General features: G+C 33.8%; 2 protein-coding genes across 2 annotated transcripts; both read left to right on the top strand.

Annotated features, from left to right (window-relative positions):
• The first annotated feature begins 1,080 nt into the window (after positions 1 to 1,080).
• On the top strand, positions 1,081 to 4,285 carry LOC143549917 (jasmonate-induced oxygenase 2-like). Its single transcript, XM_077040689.1, has 3 exons — positions 1,081 to 1,615; positions 3,387 to 3,717; positions 3,825 to 4,285. The coding sequence occupies exons 1-3, from the start codon at positions 1,110 to 1,112 to the stop codon at positions 4,071 to 4,073; spliced, it is 1,086 nt and encodes a 361-aa protein (XP_076896804.1). The 5' UTR covers positions 1,081 to 1,109; the 3' UTR covers positions 4,074 to 4,285.
• A 1,774-nt stretch (positions 4,286 to 6,059) lies between these two features.
• Positions 6,060 to 15,933, top strand: LOC143549937 (LIMR family protein At5g01460-like). Its single transcript, XM_077040701.1, has 14 exons — positions 6,060 to 6,506; positions 6,613 to 6,698; positions 12,462 to 12,583; positions 12,688 to 12,798; positions 12,934 to 13,032; positions 13,119 to 13,241; positions 13,611 to 13,673; positions 13,751 to 13,815; positions 14,774 to 14,883; positions 14,970 to 15,084; positions 15,161 to 15,226; positions 15,329 to 15,439; positions 15,521 to 15,587; positions 15,654 to 15,933. The coding sequence occupies exons 1-14, from the start codon at positions 6,157 to 6,159 to the stop codon at positions 15,699 to 15,701; spliced, it is 1,536 nt and encodes a 511-aa protein (XP_076896816.1). The 5' UTR covers positions 6,060 to 6,156; the 3' UTR covers positions 15,702 to 15,933.
• The last annotated feature ends 824 nt before the right edge of the window (positions 15,934 to 16,757 follow it).

The following is a 16,757-nucleotide window of genomic DNA, read 5'->3' as shown; positions in this document are numbered from 1 at the left end:
TAGTTGAAACCTAGCTTCCTAATCCAGGATGCGATGCATGGCGATCGAACCACATTCTTTTACCCTAGTTGTTTCTTTTCTAAACAACTAATTAACACATGTGGACGAGCCACTAACACGTAGATATTGTGTGTGGTGGACCCCTTTGGGGAGAAATAGGAATAAGGGAATCAATGTAATATACGGAAGAAGAAAATGAGACAACGTGAAAGGACTTCCTTCCTATGCTTTGAATGGGATGTAATAGAAAAAGAGCTAAGAGATTTTCTTTTTTATATTAGTTGATGGGATATAACAAAAAAGAACTTTCGGTATATTTTTCTTTCTTTGTTTTATTAGTCATGCACAGCACAACCCTAGTCCCTAGCTAGCTTGTAAGTGTGGCAGGAAACTTATGGAGAAAACAAGTGTATACGTGTAACATAAATCACATTTTATAAACGTTTGATAATTTTTGTTCTAGATTTTTCAAATATATATAGCATTTAAGGAAACTTTAATGATTTACAGGAACTTTATGTATGTGAATATATAAATAATAATTACGATCATATTTCATAAGCTGGATATGAATTCAAGACATATATACGTAGAGTCCAATTAATTAGTTAAACTCACACTTACTATACTGGGTTAACAAAACCAAAAAATATATATGTTCGAACCCAGCCTGGTACTTGAATATTATCAGCCGATCAAATTAGTATTTAACATGGAAGAATACCTAAAATATATATAGTAGTAAAATGCATGTAAGCGAGAATACTTCACAAATCACAACATGCAAACGCTATAATAATTACTTTATTGTTAATATAATTATTTTAATACCGGATACAGAAAAATGTAAAATTAGTATAATATTATAATAATTTAGTATTTTATAAGGCCAAACCTATTTTATGAATACGTGTAAAGATAAATACAGAAAATGAAAAATTTAATGCATAATGAAATATTTAGACACATGCGCTAGTCTTTATTTCTGGTCGTCTCCCTAACTACTCTTTTAACACATAGTTATTTGGTTATATAAATCAATAACTTTACTTGGGTGAAAACCATCTCTCCCTCTATTACTTGATAAATATATAGGCATTGCACTCACTATGGTAATCGCCTGGCCTGAACCGGTGGTGCGAGTGCAATCACTCTCAAACAGCGGAATCAACTCTATTCCCGACTGTTACGTCAAACCCATCCACGACCGCCCATCCTCACTACTTGCCAGCAACCAAGAAGCCATTGATATTAATATTAATATCCCCGTCATTGATCTAGCTAACCTCTACTCCGATGACCTCGCCTTACGCAAAACCACTATGGACCTCATCTCCGACGCATGTCGCGAATGGGGCTTCTTCCAGCTTATCAACCACGGCGTCAGCCACGATCTCATGGCCGCCATGCGGAGGGTATGGCGGGACTTCTTTCATCTCCCGCTTGACGTGAAGCAGGAGTATGCCAACTCCCCTATCACCTACGAAGGATACGGGAGTCGTCTCGGGGTCGAGAAAGGGGCCAAGCTCGATTGGAGCGATTACTTCTTCCTTCACTTCCTCCCGCTTTCTTTGCGGGATCAAACCAGATGGCCCTCTCACCCGCAGTCATGCAGGTCATTAATTTTTTTACGTTTTACGTAGTACAAATATGAGTCTTAGGAGTATTGTAACTTTATCGTTAAGAAAATGATTTATTTTAAGCTTAGTAAAGTTAATATTATACTAAGGTATATCTTTTTATATATATATATATATATATATATATATATATATATATAACCAAACCATGCTATGATTGCTATGTATACCATTATGATATACTATATATGTATTACGAAAAACCTATTTTTCTCAAAATATATAGAATTGAAACAAATAATTAATTAGTATTCGTCCAATAACGTACCGACCGCTCCCAAACAAGAATCAATGTAAAACCCTTTTGACATTTTTTTGACTTGATGTGATTCATGGCTAAACAGCTTTCGCTTACGTGTCATGTTTTGGATAACTGAAGAATGACCAATATCTTTTTCTACTTGCATATGCCACGCTAGCTAGTACTAGTACGTGTGGTAACCACTTTTTACTATATGTCTGTCATCATATCTCTAAACTTAATTCACCCAAATTTATAAAATTTGCATGCTTATTGTTTTAGGATATTTTCACAAAATGAGTAGTAGGAAAAGTAAATTAGATTGTACGTAATTCTCTATTTAAAATAAGTAATAATATATTCATTATATTTGTAAGTTACTTTGTATCATGTACGATGACCTCCCAATTTAAATTTGAATTTGATTTTGTATCCTCTTTATGAATATTAATATTAGTGTATCAATAAACCCTGCTTGCATGGTGTTAGTTTTTTTAGTCTTTGAGTAACCTGACCATTTGATTGTTTTCGTTGATCCGCATCATATTTCCAACTAAATTCGAACAGATTTTAAACATACATAAATATATTTGTAAGTTTTGAATAACACATGGCACTTTTTTAATTGTTTTCTAGAATCTTTTAATCATGTGTATTATGTTGAAGAAAGTTATTATATAATAAACTCTAATCTGATTGTCTTAGTTTACCAGCAAAGCAAACCTAAACGGACTTTGAAACCCAAAAAGTTGATGCATTAATTTTTATATGATCTTTGTAAAATTTAGTCGTTCAAAAAAAAAATTACGTCTCAAAAAGATAAAAAGTGCTTCGACTCACTTTATATATAATCAAGGCAACATAGTCACCATTTTATAATATATCGCTAAAAACTTTTTAAGAAATCAATGAGCATTATAAGGAAACAGTAATTAGCTTGATAAAAGATTAATTTGTTTTCCTTTTTAAAATTGTAATTACGGTAATTCGATGCATGATCGTCTCTAGAAACAAATCTTTCTTTTAATAAATATTCATTTTCATCACATACTATACATTGAAAATCTTGCCGCATGAAAAAAAATAACAAGTCAATAGACATGATAATACGTTCTAATATAAAACTAATATGACATGTTATTCAAATTTGTTGAAGCTAGCTTTGATTTTATTTGACTCCAATAAATCACATGTTTTCTTGGGTAGAAATTAAACAGCCTTTTTAGTGGTCCATCCAAACGCAATATATAGTAGTCAGTCAACTAACACAATTGAAACATGCTAAAATGCATATGGTCAATGTGAAACGTGACATGTATGCATAGACAACTCAATTATTGCACGTACCCACATATTTTGTTTACTTTGTTTTAAAAGGAAACTTTTTATGTTTATTTGTTACAAATGCTTAAAAATTAAACATATATATATATATATATATATATATATATATATGGTATACATGACAAGTTATCTGGCTAAATACAGTTCATAATGATGTGTAGGGAATTGGTGAGCGAATACAATGAGGAAGTTTTAAAACTCTGTGGCAAATTGATGAAAATATTTTCCTTAAACCTTGGATTAGAAGAGGATTATCTTGAAAATGCATTTGGAGGGGATCAAATTGGAGCTTCACTCAGAGTTAACTTCTACCCAAAGTGCCCTCAACCTGATTTGACTTTGGGGATCTCCCCACATTCAGATCCCGGCGGTTTTACAGTATTGTTGCCGGATGATCATGTTTCTGGCTTACAAGTTCGTAAACATAATGCTTGGCTTACGGTTAAACCGATTCCTAATGCTTTCATCATTAACCTTGCTGATCAACTCCAAGTTGGTTTTCCTTTATTATTATTATTATTATTATTATTATTATTATTATTTAGTTAGTGTGAAGTTATTATTATTTTCAACTCCTTATGATGAGATGATTAATGTAGGTGGTAAGCAATGCAAAGTACAAGAGCGTTGAGCATCGTGTGATTGTAAATTCAAACAAAGAGCGAGTCTCGTTGGCCTTCTTCTACAATCCGAGAGGGGATATTATGATTAGACCTGCGAAACAACTATTAACAAACAACGAACCAGCTCTGTATCAACCAATGACATTCAATGAGTATCGTGCTTTCATAAGGTTAAATGGTCTTCATGGGAAATCACTAGTCAACTCCCTCAAATCTCCACAATAGCGTATTCAATATATCTTAATTACTGAATTCATGTCAATTTTATGTTATATGTTTATGCTTTTAAGCACTACCTTATCAATAATATTACTAATATATAATGGGGTGTGTCTATACGTAACCCAATATATATTGAGCGTACTCCCTCATTTGAGACGTACATTTATATCGTAGTGAGGAAGAACTCTAAAAAATTGTGAAAGAAGGGGGGGCGTTTAGCGGTATTTGTTTGAATTATATGTGTTATCAAATCAAACTCATTTGCTTGAATATTACTACTTTTGCATGATATTATTAGATTTCACACACCTTTTGCACATGGGCAATACTAGTTTTTGGTAAAAAGAAGAGCAGCCCACCTCGATATGGAATGTTCACATTAAGCTTTTATATCAAGATTACTTTTATTTTTCAAAGTTCAACTATTTTTTCAAAGTTCAACTGAGTGACTGAAATCATCAATCAAAGCAATACACGTAATAACAATATCCATAATGATATATAGCAGGGATGGACCCCATAATATCACAATATAGAATATGCGAATGACAGTGGAATGAGTAATAACGGAAATGAGTAGATTTGGAAATAAGTACTATGCTAATTAAATTTTTATTCAAAGTTGTATGGCCTATAAAAATATTTATGTTTACATTATGATTGAAATTATCGAAACTTTGAAACGTCATATTTTGTTTTGCTTAACCCACATCCAAGTCTGAAAAATATCTTGGTACTTTATTTTCGTTTCCAAAAAGAAAGATCGATGTGTTAGTTTCCAGTAACACATGATGTCTTTGTGTAATGATGTTACGTGTCTAGTAAGTTGGATTTGAATGCAACAATTGGTTTAGTTAAAGGACTAGTGTTCTAGCTGACTTGAACTTCTAATCAACAACTTGAATATGTGTATATATTTAGCTTGGTGAGTTTAGTATTTTCAAATGAACTTTGTCCGGTCACTTTTCTAGTTGTTGACTGTTTGTTTATACATTGTTCTCACCACAACATCGTAGAAGGTGGATCTTGATTATAGAAACCGGGTATGTTACTTTAATTCTTTGAGTTCACACGTAATTGAGATACGGTCCCCAGTTGGGTTATGTTTTTATTCTAATATTGTTTTGTTTTTGTGTATAATAGGTCTAAATGCGGCTTGGTTTTACATCTCTAGATTTCCTTAAGTTTTGGGGAAAAGATGATCATTTAGTCAAATTGAGTTTGGGTATATCAAAAAGCACATTTAGTTGGTTATTTATGCTCACGAAAAATTCTTAATTCTAATGTTTCATGACACATTGACATGTTTATAAGGGACTTGAGCTTACATATTAAAAACCTTATGTGTAGGACAAATAATTCTAAGGACTTGATCTCTTACAGCATTTTAATGTCACTATAATACTCCATGTATATAATATATATGTATGCTATTATCATTTATCTACAATGGTTTCAGGTTATGACAAAACGAGTAAAAATATATGCATAAAGAACAATATATACTCGATCAACCTACTCTTCAATCGAAAGATGGAGTAATAGCTCTCATGTGGTAATGGGTTAACAAAATAATAAGTTTCACTAATCAATTACTCGTGACGATTAAATAAGTTTCAAGCCTTGTAATCAACGTCACGGGTAAATAAGAAGTCATTTAGTCGCGACGAGTAGATTTTAAAACTTTTCGAGACACGAGTAGTTTATCAAACTAACCACGACGATGTGTTTGTTTACCAAATGTATCATACCGGTTGGTTTTACACAATAGTAACTGAAATGGTTAGTTTGAAAGGCCAACATACATGTTTGTCAACGACTAGCGTATGATGAGTTACAATACATTACAGGCTGTTGCCACTTCCTAGCGTGTCCTTTCAGCCCCTAGTAGTGTAGCGTTATTATCAATTTGGTAAAATTGTAAGTAAATTGATTGATATTATTCACATTCACATTCACATTCACATTCACCACCGCTGCGCTGGCTGGCTGGCTGACTTAACAAAAAAGCAGATCTCTATCTCAAAACAAAACCCTAAATCGAAATTTGAATAAAATCAAATCAAATCTCAATTGAATTGATGCGATGGGTGATTTCAATCTGGCTCTTGTGATCGTTGCAATAGTGGTCTGTGTACTGGTGTTCATCTTCAACGTGTACCTGCTTGTCAACTACCAGCATCCCGATGACAAAAACCAGGCCTACTTCCCCAAGTTCGTGGTGGTTCTGGGCCTCTCCGTTGCCGCGATTTCTATACTGATGCTACCGGCTGATGTTGCCAACCGACAGGCCTGCCAGCACGCCATCTATAACGGTGCTTGTAACCTCACGCTGCCGATGAAGGATCTCTGGCTCGCCATTTACATCATTGACGCCATTCTCGTCTTCTTTGTTATTCCATTTGCTATGTTTTACTACGAAGGCGACCAGGACAAGTAACTAAATCTCTCTTCTTCGATTATTATTATTATTAATAGCTATAGCAGCACCAGCATTATTAAATACCTAAACTTTGATTGATTGTTTATTTGTTATTTGTAGGACTGTTGGCAAGAGGATTAAAAGTGCACTGCTGTGGGTCATTACTACAGCCATTGTTTGTGGTTTGCTTCTCGGTATTCTATACGGTTAGTTACTTACTTACTGTCTCTTCTCTACTAATATGTACATACATTTTAGCTGTTTCTTGTGTCTAATAGAATTATTGTGACCTTAATTATGTTTCTTTTAGTAATTGAGTTACTGCCGTTAAAATTTAATGACACTGCAATGAAAAGGTCAATGAGACTTTACTTTAAGTTTGGTCTTGTCAATTTCCCTTGCGTAACACCCCTAATTCAATCGTTATAAGTTCATAGTTAGCTCGTTTTTTCTGTTAACTTCTGGCTAGTGGATACAACACGACCTGTACTTGAACTCCCTTTGACAAAAAGGAATTGTGTATTATTTGCCCCCGTGTTTTTTTAATTGAATACACAGCATCTACCATAATTGATTACACAATATTGTGAATCCTTATGGTAGTGCATTTCCAAATATATTTGAAGGTCTTTGTTTAGAGGCAGAAATAAAAAGAGCGCTCAGCATGGTTACTAGGCTCTATAGTGTTGAGTAACCTCTGTAGAATACCATCCTTTTCATGTTAGACTTGGTAACCTTTGATTACCTGCCTTATAGTGTTGAGTAATATTATGTCTACTAGTTTTTAGCCCGCGTGTTACGCGGGTTTCTTTAGGTTTTTTTTAATATTATTTTGATTGACTATGTTTAATACTAATTTTATGATTTAAGTGCTCAGTTAAATACACATTTTTTTATATTATTTTAATTAACCGACATGGACCATGGATGTCGCTTTTAATGTCATTTTGGATTTTTTAATTTCTTTTTTACCGAGATGGGGTATATTTGTTGTTGGGGGTGGAACTTAATTTTAAGTATACATAATGAGTTAATGTTTGGTGTTTTTGTTAGTTGTATCATATGTTGTTTTGTTCTTTATAGTCGATGTGATGTTTTTGTTTATCCGTTTTCCATTATTTTAGTTTTTGTTTAAGTATGTAGGGTTTCTGTTATGATGTACTTAGGTTTCAGCTGAAACATAAACTTTGATGTGTACTTGTGTAGATCAATCGATGTTGTGAATGGCGTTTAAGGATTTTTGTATTAAAATTAAATATTATAAAGTTAACAAATAAATTATATTTTGCTGGTTGTATCATGTTTTTTATGTAATAAATTTTCTTTTTGATTTAATGTTTTGAGACTATATCTCATAATGAAGTTGTTTAAATGAGTTATATATTAGTATAATTTTATTATTATTATTATTATTAAGATATACTTAGGGTTTTTGCATTAGATGTGTTTAAGTTTCAACTTAAACATAACTTTGAGCTGAAGTCCGAGGCGTAGCTAGGCTAGAATTATAGTTGGATAGGACTTGAGATGTGATAGATTTATAGATGAACTTGAGTTTAATTGTAGCTAGTGGGCTTTTGGGGGGCAAATTGACATCTCAAACAGCATATTTGTTGAGATATTGAAAGGCTAAAGCACAAAATACGAACCTCATTCAATATAAGAATACCATCATGCTACATCACTTGTCGGAGTTCCTCATTAGTTGAACATAGATATTTAGACATGTTGATAACGTTGCTTTTAGTGACATTGACTTATCTTGGATTAAAAATGTTGGGTAGATCAACTTGGAACTAAGAAACGTTATAATTTATCGAATTAATACTTCTAACATATTGGAATTAAATAAACATGTAAAATAATATCAAGAACAGAGTAATGCTTGCTTAGAAATCTTGAGTCACACCTTAACCAAGTACTCAAAACTCTTTTGCTCTACTACACGAGGTTACACTTCATATCAAACATATTTATAATCTATCGAATATGCAAAGCAAATGAGAATCATTTTTATAATTAACTGAGGCCTTGAAGCATCACATTTTCAGTGTTATATATGTATACATGTTGCCATTTACGGGTGGAGCAACTGGATTCCTAATTACAATAATTAGAAGCTAATTCTGGAGTTGTTAATCAAATCGCCTCTATTTGTTGGTATCTGCATATAATTTTAGAAGAGGTAAAAAATACTACCTTTATCTACCATCGCATATAAAAGTAGCATGTGTGTGATAAAAAAGAAACTAAGTTTTTGCAAACATAACATCTCGGGTGACGGTCTTCTTTATTTCATGATTTGTGGAAGGGACGGTTTTCAGACATGGAGAACTACACAGATGAGTAGGGAAGTCAAGGTTAAAGTCAAACTTGAATTCAAAGTAACAATATTAAAGAAATGTTATATTTTTCAAGGATGGAGAGTGATATGTAAACTGTATTTTGATACTAAAGCTGACATTTTTTTTTCAAAATATAAATCTCTTTTAAGGCGGTTAAGGTTACAAAAATGAAGGTAAGTTTGCCTTGTCTATAGTAAGTTTGACTTAGAGTAGAGTTTGACCTCAAAATCCGAAATTGGTAAACTGCAAGCATGACAACGGTAACATTTAGGATGCCAAACTCCTCCTATGTATTGTCGTGATAAGGATACCAGCACTTTCGAGGCACCTTTGCTTGTTATATGCCACTTGCCCACTTAACACGGTCATCAATGTATATCAAAGTAGTCCTCTTGTCAACAGAGTTAACGGGAAAAAATGGACCTCTCAGATTCCGGCTCGTGCCTACAAAATCACATACAATTATTACAACTATATTATTTTAGTAACAATCTATATCTATATGTTGTATAAAACTGCCACTTTAGGGTAATCTAACAGTGGCAACATTAATAGCATTTTGATTCTCAATTCTAGAACTTCTAGGGTTAGTTTCATTATTTATGAACCCCAAAAAATAATAGCGCGGTAGCTCGCTTCAAAATGGATAGTTATCTGAATCTGCGTACGACAGTTTTAGGTTTAAAATACATATAATTTAACAAACAATTACAATGAAAAGAAATGGAGAGTATGAAAAGGAAATACATTTCATAAATCTCTTTAAGGTTAGGGCGTAAAAAGTAACATTAGAAGTATTTTTTTACTGCAACATATCGATGTTATAAAAAATGTAATATTCTCTTTGTAATCTTTGACAAAAAAATCAGCTCGAACAATAATAGTCAAAACAACTTGTGATTCAGACTATGGTTTCTTTTCTTGTGGCCACATGGTATCAAGCAATATACAGTTTTTGAATCAATGCAACTATATTTACAATGAATGGTCAACACACTAAAGGCAATCATTCTAAAACTTTATAGTGTTAGATAGAGGTGGGCAAAGAAACCAGTTAATCGAACCGACCCGGAAATTGAACCGAAACCGAACCGGTTTGAAACCGGTTTTGGTGGAGAAAATTACAAACCGGTTCCGAACCTACGGTTTCAATCGGTTTCAGACCGGTTAATTGAACCGAAACCGCGCAAGACCGGTCAAAACCTGAACCGAAACTGGCCAAACCCCGAATCGAAACCGATCGTAACCTGGTCAAGAAATTGGTTTCAACCCGAACCGAAACCGATCATAAACCGGTTTTCACTTTTGTTGACCAAACCGAACTGGTTTCAGCCCAAACCGGTTTTGAGTTTTAAACCGACTTTTTAAAAGACTCAAGAGGTGTTTGGGATTTCTTATTTTACCCTACTTATAACACCCCCTCATTATGTCTGACTAAACAGATTAGTTTGACCTACACTAAAGCGTTTTCTGGGTCAATTTAAATAGGCATGTTTGACCCTAAAAAAACCATTTTTCTTTGTCATGCGTCATGAACTAAACATGCCGCGTTTTCGTTTAAACTAACAAAGGTAGTGCAAAACTGAACATCTTTTTTAACAGCTCATAGTTGTGCCATTTAATGTCATTTGACATATGAAAATGCTCCATTTGGACCATTTGGCTTTAAAAAGTCAACTGCAAGAAAATGTAAACCTAAAGCAATTTTTTTTTAGTATTGCATATAGCATTCCTCTGTAACTTTGCAGTTTGCAATTGAAAAGTAAATAACTTTGAATCAATTTTGACCATTAAAAGATAAGTTCGAAAATTTATCAATATGTGATTAACAAAAATTAGTAAACAGATAAATCTCAAAGACCGAAGTATAATAATGACAGTCACAATAAGTTGATCATATATTCTTTGTGTTAGGCCTGTAAATGACCCCGAACGAACATAATGAAGCATGTTCGGGTTCGTTATTTAAGTATAAACGAACGGAAGGCTATACCAGCAATAGATTACTTATAGATTACTTGCACCTGGTCATATTCTTGAACGAAACCATAGAATCTCTATCTGCACAACACATCAAAATCAAGGGTGAGAAAAAAAAAGCTAGTCCGATTTAAGGGTTTTTGTGAAAAAGCTTACCTACAATTGCATAACCATTTCCTGTGATGCATTTTGTATCCTTCTTATTCATTGAGTTTGTTAATGTGTAGCTGCATCCACTCATTTTCCAATCAAATCCATCCGCTTCTTGTCTTCCCATTCATCTCCACCGCATTCACACTTACAAATAATACATATCTGATTAAATCAATGATAACAAACACACATACTCGGTTAAGAAAATATAAGAACACGTATGCTCATTTTATTAAGTGCCTGATGCTTTGAAACCCAACTTCATTTTATGAGTTTATATAGCAGTTAGTTGGCTAATTATAAGATTAGAAGATGCTATTGCAAAAGAAAGACAACCTAAATTCAAGGGAGATGCGATACTACCCAGAAACGAACACATGCATCGGCGCATCGCCACTAAAACGAATCATTAGCAGATCCACGAGAATACATGCATACCTAGAAACGGGCACACACATAAACCTAAATCACCTCATTTTGCATCCAATATTTAAATCAATAAATCTATGAAACAAAATCTTGTCTCTCTAGAAATCGGAAACATATACTTTCAAAACTCATTCGAAATTAAACAACTCTTACACTACAATCAACTGATATATAACTAATTATACTAAATCATTGAGCAAGTTATCAGAGACAAAACAGTTACACTCGAATATCAATTTTTACCTACAACACGTAATCTCGAAACCATAATTTAACAATACAAAATCGAAATTTAGAAAACAAACCTTCTGATGAATAAAATCGACTCTAATTGCTAGACAAAGTGAAGAAGAGATTAACCTGAATAAACCCACCGTCGATTTCACGGACTCTCTCTCAAATCACAACTAAGATTTGATTCATCTTCAGCTACTCATTCCCCTCTTTGCTCATTCGATTTCTGTAATTAATTCTCTCTTAATCCAAATTAGGTTACGGTGGCTTCTTTCTTGTCGATTTTCCCAACGATCATCCGACGAGCGAGGGAGTTAGGGTTTGAATCGAGTAGATGCATGAGAGGTAGAGGCAGACATTGAGAGAATTAATGAATGAGAATTAGTGGTGTCGTAATCGTGGTTTACGAAAGAGGAAGAGAAGTTTGAATGGAGAAATATAACCCATTTATTAGATCCATACCCGTTAAAAACCTAAAACGGGTCAAATGCATGAGAGTGCTTCATTCAGAAATCAAGCAATCTGGTGGATTTAAAGGGTGTGGGGAGCGATGTGAGAGCGACACGTAGGATTTTAAGGTAGGCAATTATATAGATAGTTAGATAATGACTCTTTTTTAGCTATTTATAGCTTTACTTATAGCTCGTAACTTTTAAATAATTTGAAAGGGTGTCTTGTTGACCAGGTATTCTAGCATTCAAACGCTATTTGCCATTATATTATTACAGGTCATTTAATAGGTTGAGACATGTTTTTGATGTAATGCATCTTGATATGAAGCTTGTAATAGCTCATGTTCTTCTGTTGGATATTTTTGTTGCTGCGCAGGTGTTATTGGAAAAGTTGATTTCACTGTTAGACACTTGTCTTCTTCGACAATGTCATTCCCGAGTACCTCCCAGTTTTCCAGTGGTCAACCATGTGTCAACAACGGTCGTCAGGACCGCCAGGTAAACAAAAAATGAGCTTTTTAATTTTTTTTTTATAATTTTTAATTTTATTTGCTTTAATTTTTTGGCAGCAGATTTCATATCTTTTGTTTTATGAATGACAGTGTTCTGCCTATGATGCTAGTTCTTCATCAGAGACAACATGGACCATGCGCTCAACTTTTCCAGAATATGTTGTTGCTCTAGCCACAATTGTTGGCTCTGTGCTTTTCTCTGTAAGTTCATCTCTTCAACTTGTTATTGTGAATTTCATGTAGCATGTAGAGTAATAGTAGTTCTTTCTGAAAGCATTTCATTGCAAAGCAAGACCTGTGTTTCTGCATAATCCTAAAGCTTCGTTGTTATGGTAGATATTTGGTGGAGTTGGCATTGCTTGCCTCCCTTTGGGGCTTATATTTTCATTTGTAAGGCGGCCAAAGGCAGTGATTACTAGATCACAGTATATAAAGGTAAGCCCTCTGTCTATAAATCACATTGCCATCTAAATGATTTCAGTTAGAAATGAGTGTTTTGGTTGGTTTTCTTAATTGTTTAGGAAGCAACAGAACTTGGTAAAAAAGCAAGAGAATTGAAAAAGGCTGCTGATGCACTTCATCAGGAAGAAAGAAGTGGCTCAAAAGGAAGGAAATGGCGTAAAAACATGAAGGCTGTAGAAAAGGTATGTGCCTTTTAAAGTTAAAAGAATCACATAGTTGTACGCAAGAAATATTTTTCAAGTGTGAAGCATAGACTGCAATTCACCAATTCCAACTTGTATATATATTGTAAAATGCAAGTGTAAGCCATTTATACTTGATATTTATAGAAACATGAAAATCAGCTTGTAGATGCTGAATCCAATATTTGTGAACTGTTTTATCTGTCTTGAAACACATATTCTAGCCTAAACAGGTTATCTTTCCTTGCTGTAAAAAATATTAGAACGTAAGGGAAAGTGAAGGGAGAGGCATGATCTTATTTATATATAATTAGTTTGCGTGTGTGTGAATTAGATAAATAGTTAATTTTCAAGGTTATGTGTATTCAGGAGTTGCTTCTTTTGGAGGATGACGTGAAGGCTTTAGAAGAGATGTACCCTCAAGGTGAAAAGGTGATAAACATTTAACATTGTGTCTTTGATATTGCCTTACTTTATTTATGTTTGACCAACAAATATTGTGTATTCAGGCAGAGGCCACCTGGGCTATGACCGTTCTTGGATATCTGGCAAAGCTTATACTTGGTGTCTTTGGGTGAGTCATGTGATTCTTCAACTGAACTTGATTTTTTTACGGTTTTATCTTGTTTGTTTCAATTGGTATTGCCCTATCAAGTTTGACTTGTTAAGAAAACATCCAGCAGATTATCTGTCTGCTTGTGCTTGTTAAAAGGTTGCATATATGATGTTTGTCGACACTTTTTTTGTTATTAACTTCAAAATTGGTAAAATTTATTGTGGTTGTAGACAATAAAACATGAAAGTAGATTTCTAAGCGAAGTGAAATTTAAACAACATTGTCGATTTCTAAGTGAAGATCAACTCTTTTTTCCGGTAGGTTCACAGGATGTGTTTTTTGTGATGTTAGTTATGCAAGACCATACATTTAATTTGGAAGTAGGTTTCAAGAAAGCAAAAAGAAGGTTGATTGATAGTAGTAAGTATTGTATTGCTATTTTTACGTAGAATTGGTTTTATTGCCTTTTAAACTTCACTTTTTATTCTATAGTTAAATTAATATTAATATTAGAATATGGTTTAGTGTATCTGCAACAAAATAGCCCTATAGAATAGAAATACAGATAGGGGAGAAAACAGGTTTTTTTTTGGGTGGGGGACGCGGGGTTCATTTTTAAGACTTGTTTGACAGAGCCTGATTTGGTCTGCTAAAGGATTTGCTCCATTTGGCTCATTTCAACCTCTACGTATTTTAATCAAAGTTTAGAACTTTGTATAATTTAGCGTTTGACTTTGTTGTCAAGTATCAAAGAATATCTTATCACTTGGAAAAAGTGGTTATTTAACCATAAAATTGAATTTGTTTTTTTTTATGAATATTTGTTTATGTTTGAAACTGATATTATCTATGGATTAATTATATATATTCTTTTGTTATGCTATTCATATTCATTTTCTCCATAATTTAAATGAAATTTAGTTGAGTCAGAATCGTTGTTTTTTCTTAGTTACATTTATCGTGTGTGACTGTGTAGGTTGATTGTTTCAATCGCTTGGGTAGCACACATTGTGATATATTTATTGATTGACCCGCCACTTTCTCCTTTCTTAAATGAGGTTTTCATTAAGCTGGATGATATTTGGGGTAATTATCCATCCTTTTTATTTCTTATACTTTGAAGAAACACAGAACATTTACATTGATTGAGCAAGCACTACTTACCTGAGCAGGTCTTTTGGGTACCGCGGCTTTTGCATTCTTCTGCTTCTACCTTCTGCTTGCGGTCATTGCTGGGGCAATGATGCTTGGCTTGAGACTTGTGTTTATCACCATTCACCCGATGAAGTAATTATCTTACCTCATAACATTTCTGTTATTTGGTATCATCTAGATGAATATTTATAACCTATGAGTGTTACAGGTGGGGAGCTACTCTCATGAACTCTTTCTTATTCAATGTGGGTCTTATTCTTCTTTGCTCCATCAGGTAGGCCGCTGATTCCATGTGTTTGTTTATTTTCATGTTAAGTTGTTCTTTACCTATATATATGGTTTAGTACTTATCATTTTCTGGTTTTCATGGTTTTAGTGTGATTCAATTCTGCTCAACCGCATTCGCATACTATGCTCAAGCTACTGCTGCTCAAGAAATATTTGGTCATACGCTGCAATCTCTTCGTGGAATAAAATACTTATACAAGTTGGTGGCAATAATTATTTAATCCTTATGGCTAGAATGTTGTTGTTTATTGAATAATGGATGCTCATTTGTGATTGGCAGGTATAACGTGTTCCAAATCGCATTTGTGGCTCTAGCAGGCCTAACCTTTGTGTACTACGCGTCCTTTGTAAGTTTCTGATATTTGTTACAGTGATTTTTAAAAACAGGTAATTGATTGGTTGTGTATGTTCAGGGATGGAGGAGAAGAAAGCCAAGCGGCAGGTTCCAACTATCATCTTGAAGTTGTAACTAGAAAGAACGGAGGTTAAATTGATTTTACTTCTTCCCTATCGGTTGGGTATAGGGATGGAGGGAGTGTTGTGTTGAGGTTGATCACTGTGCTTTTTGTATGTATGTATTATTTTTATTATTATCTATCTATTCATCTATCTTGTGTTTCGCTAAGTAAGTGATGATGTAATACTTAAAAGGATTGTTAAGGCGGTGGTGCAGTATATTTGTATTCTTTGATTACTATATATAGTTTGCAAGGTGTTGGAATATAATTTTCAAAAAAAATGCACAATTAAGCGAGTGAGGTTACGCCACTTATGACGTGGCTATATGGTCAACCTTTTCACTTTTTAGTGTCTTGTAAATGGTCCAGAAAAAATGAGAATTAACGAAAGCGTGAATGGTAAAACATTGCGCGTGTTGACTTTGTTTCCGCTCTTTTTTGGTTGATTGTTTTGTTGCTACTGATTTTGAAGTTAATCCTTTCGGAGATGGTCTCATGAGATCCGACGATGGCGTAAGATTTTAAGAAACTGTTTTGTTTCATAAAATTTTATGGAGTGACTAGATTATGTGATCTTGCAGTTTTAATCTTTGTTTTATTGAATGTAAAGTTGAATCTTAAATAATTATTGAGAAATGAGTATGATCGATCGCTCCACAGAAAAACAGTCCAAGCGACTGTGAGCCTTTTGGCCGTCGATCAAATTTGTAGGGTGACATATGTTGCTTTCAGCGAGACCCTGGTTTCAAAAACCCGGACACCAACTTTATGTTTCTAGAAGTAAAATCCTACTTGAAATTAGCTAACCAGATCACACCACGCGCAAGACTAATTATATTATATATATATACTATGGTACCAAAATACTTTTCTCTGTTTTAACTTTTGGTTTGGTCTGATCATGTGGGTTTGTGATGGCCAGGTATGGTGTTCTTTGATATATGTCGATTACCTAGACTTATCTACCGTTATCTAGACGTGCACAAAAAAACTGGTTTCGGAACCGAACCGATGGAACCTACCCGGAACCGGTTCCAGTTCCTACACGATGGACCTAAT

This window comes from Bidens hawaiensis, unplaced genomic scaffold (genome assembly GCF_021521415.1).
Source record: "Bidens hawaiensis isolate Kalapana, Puna unplaced genomic scaffold, B.hawaiensis_p1.1 tig00015870_1, whole genome shotgun sequence".
Lineage (NCBI taxonomy): Eukaryota > Viridiplantae > Streptophyta > Magnoliopsida > Asterales > Asteraceae > Bidens > Bidens hawaiensis.
Note: the sequence above shows the minus strand (reverse complement) of the source record. Positions and strands in the feature narration are given on the sequence as shown.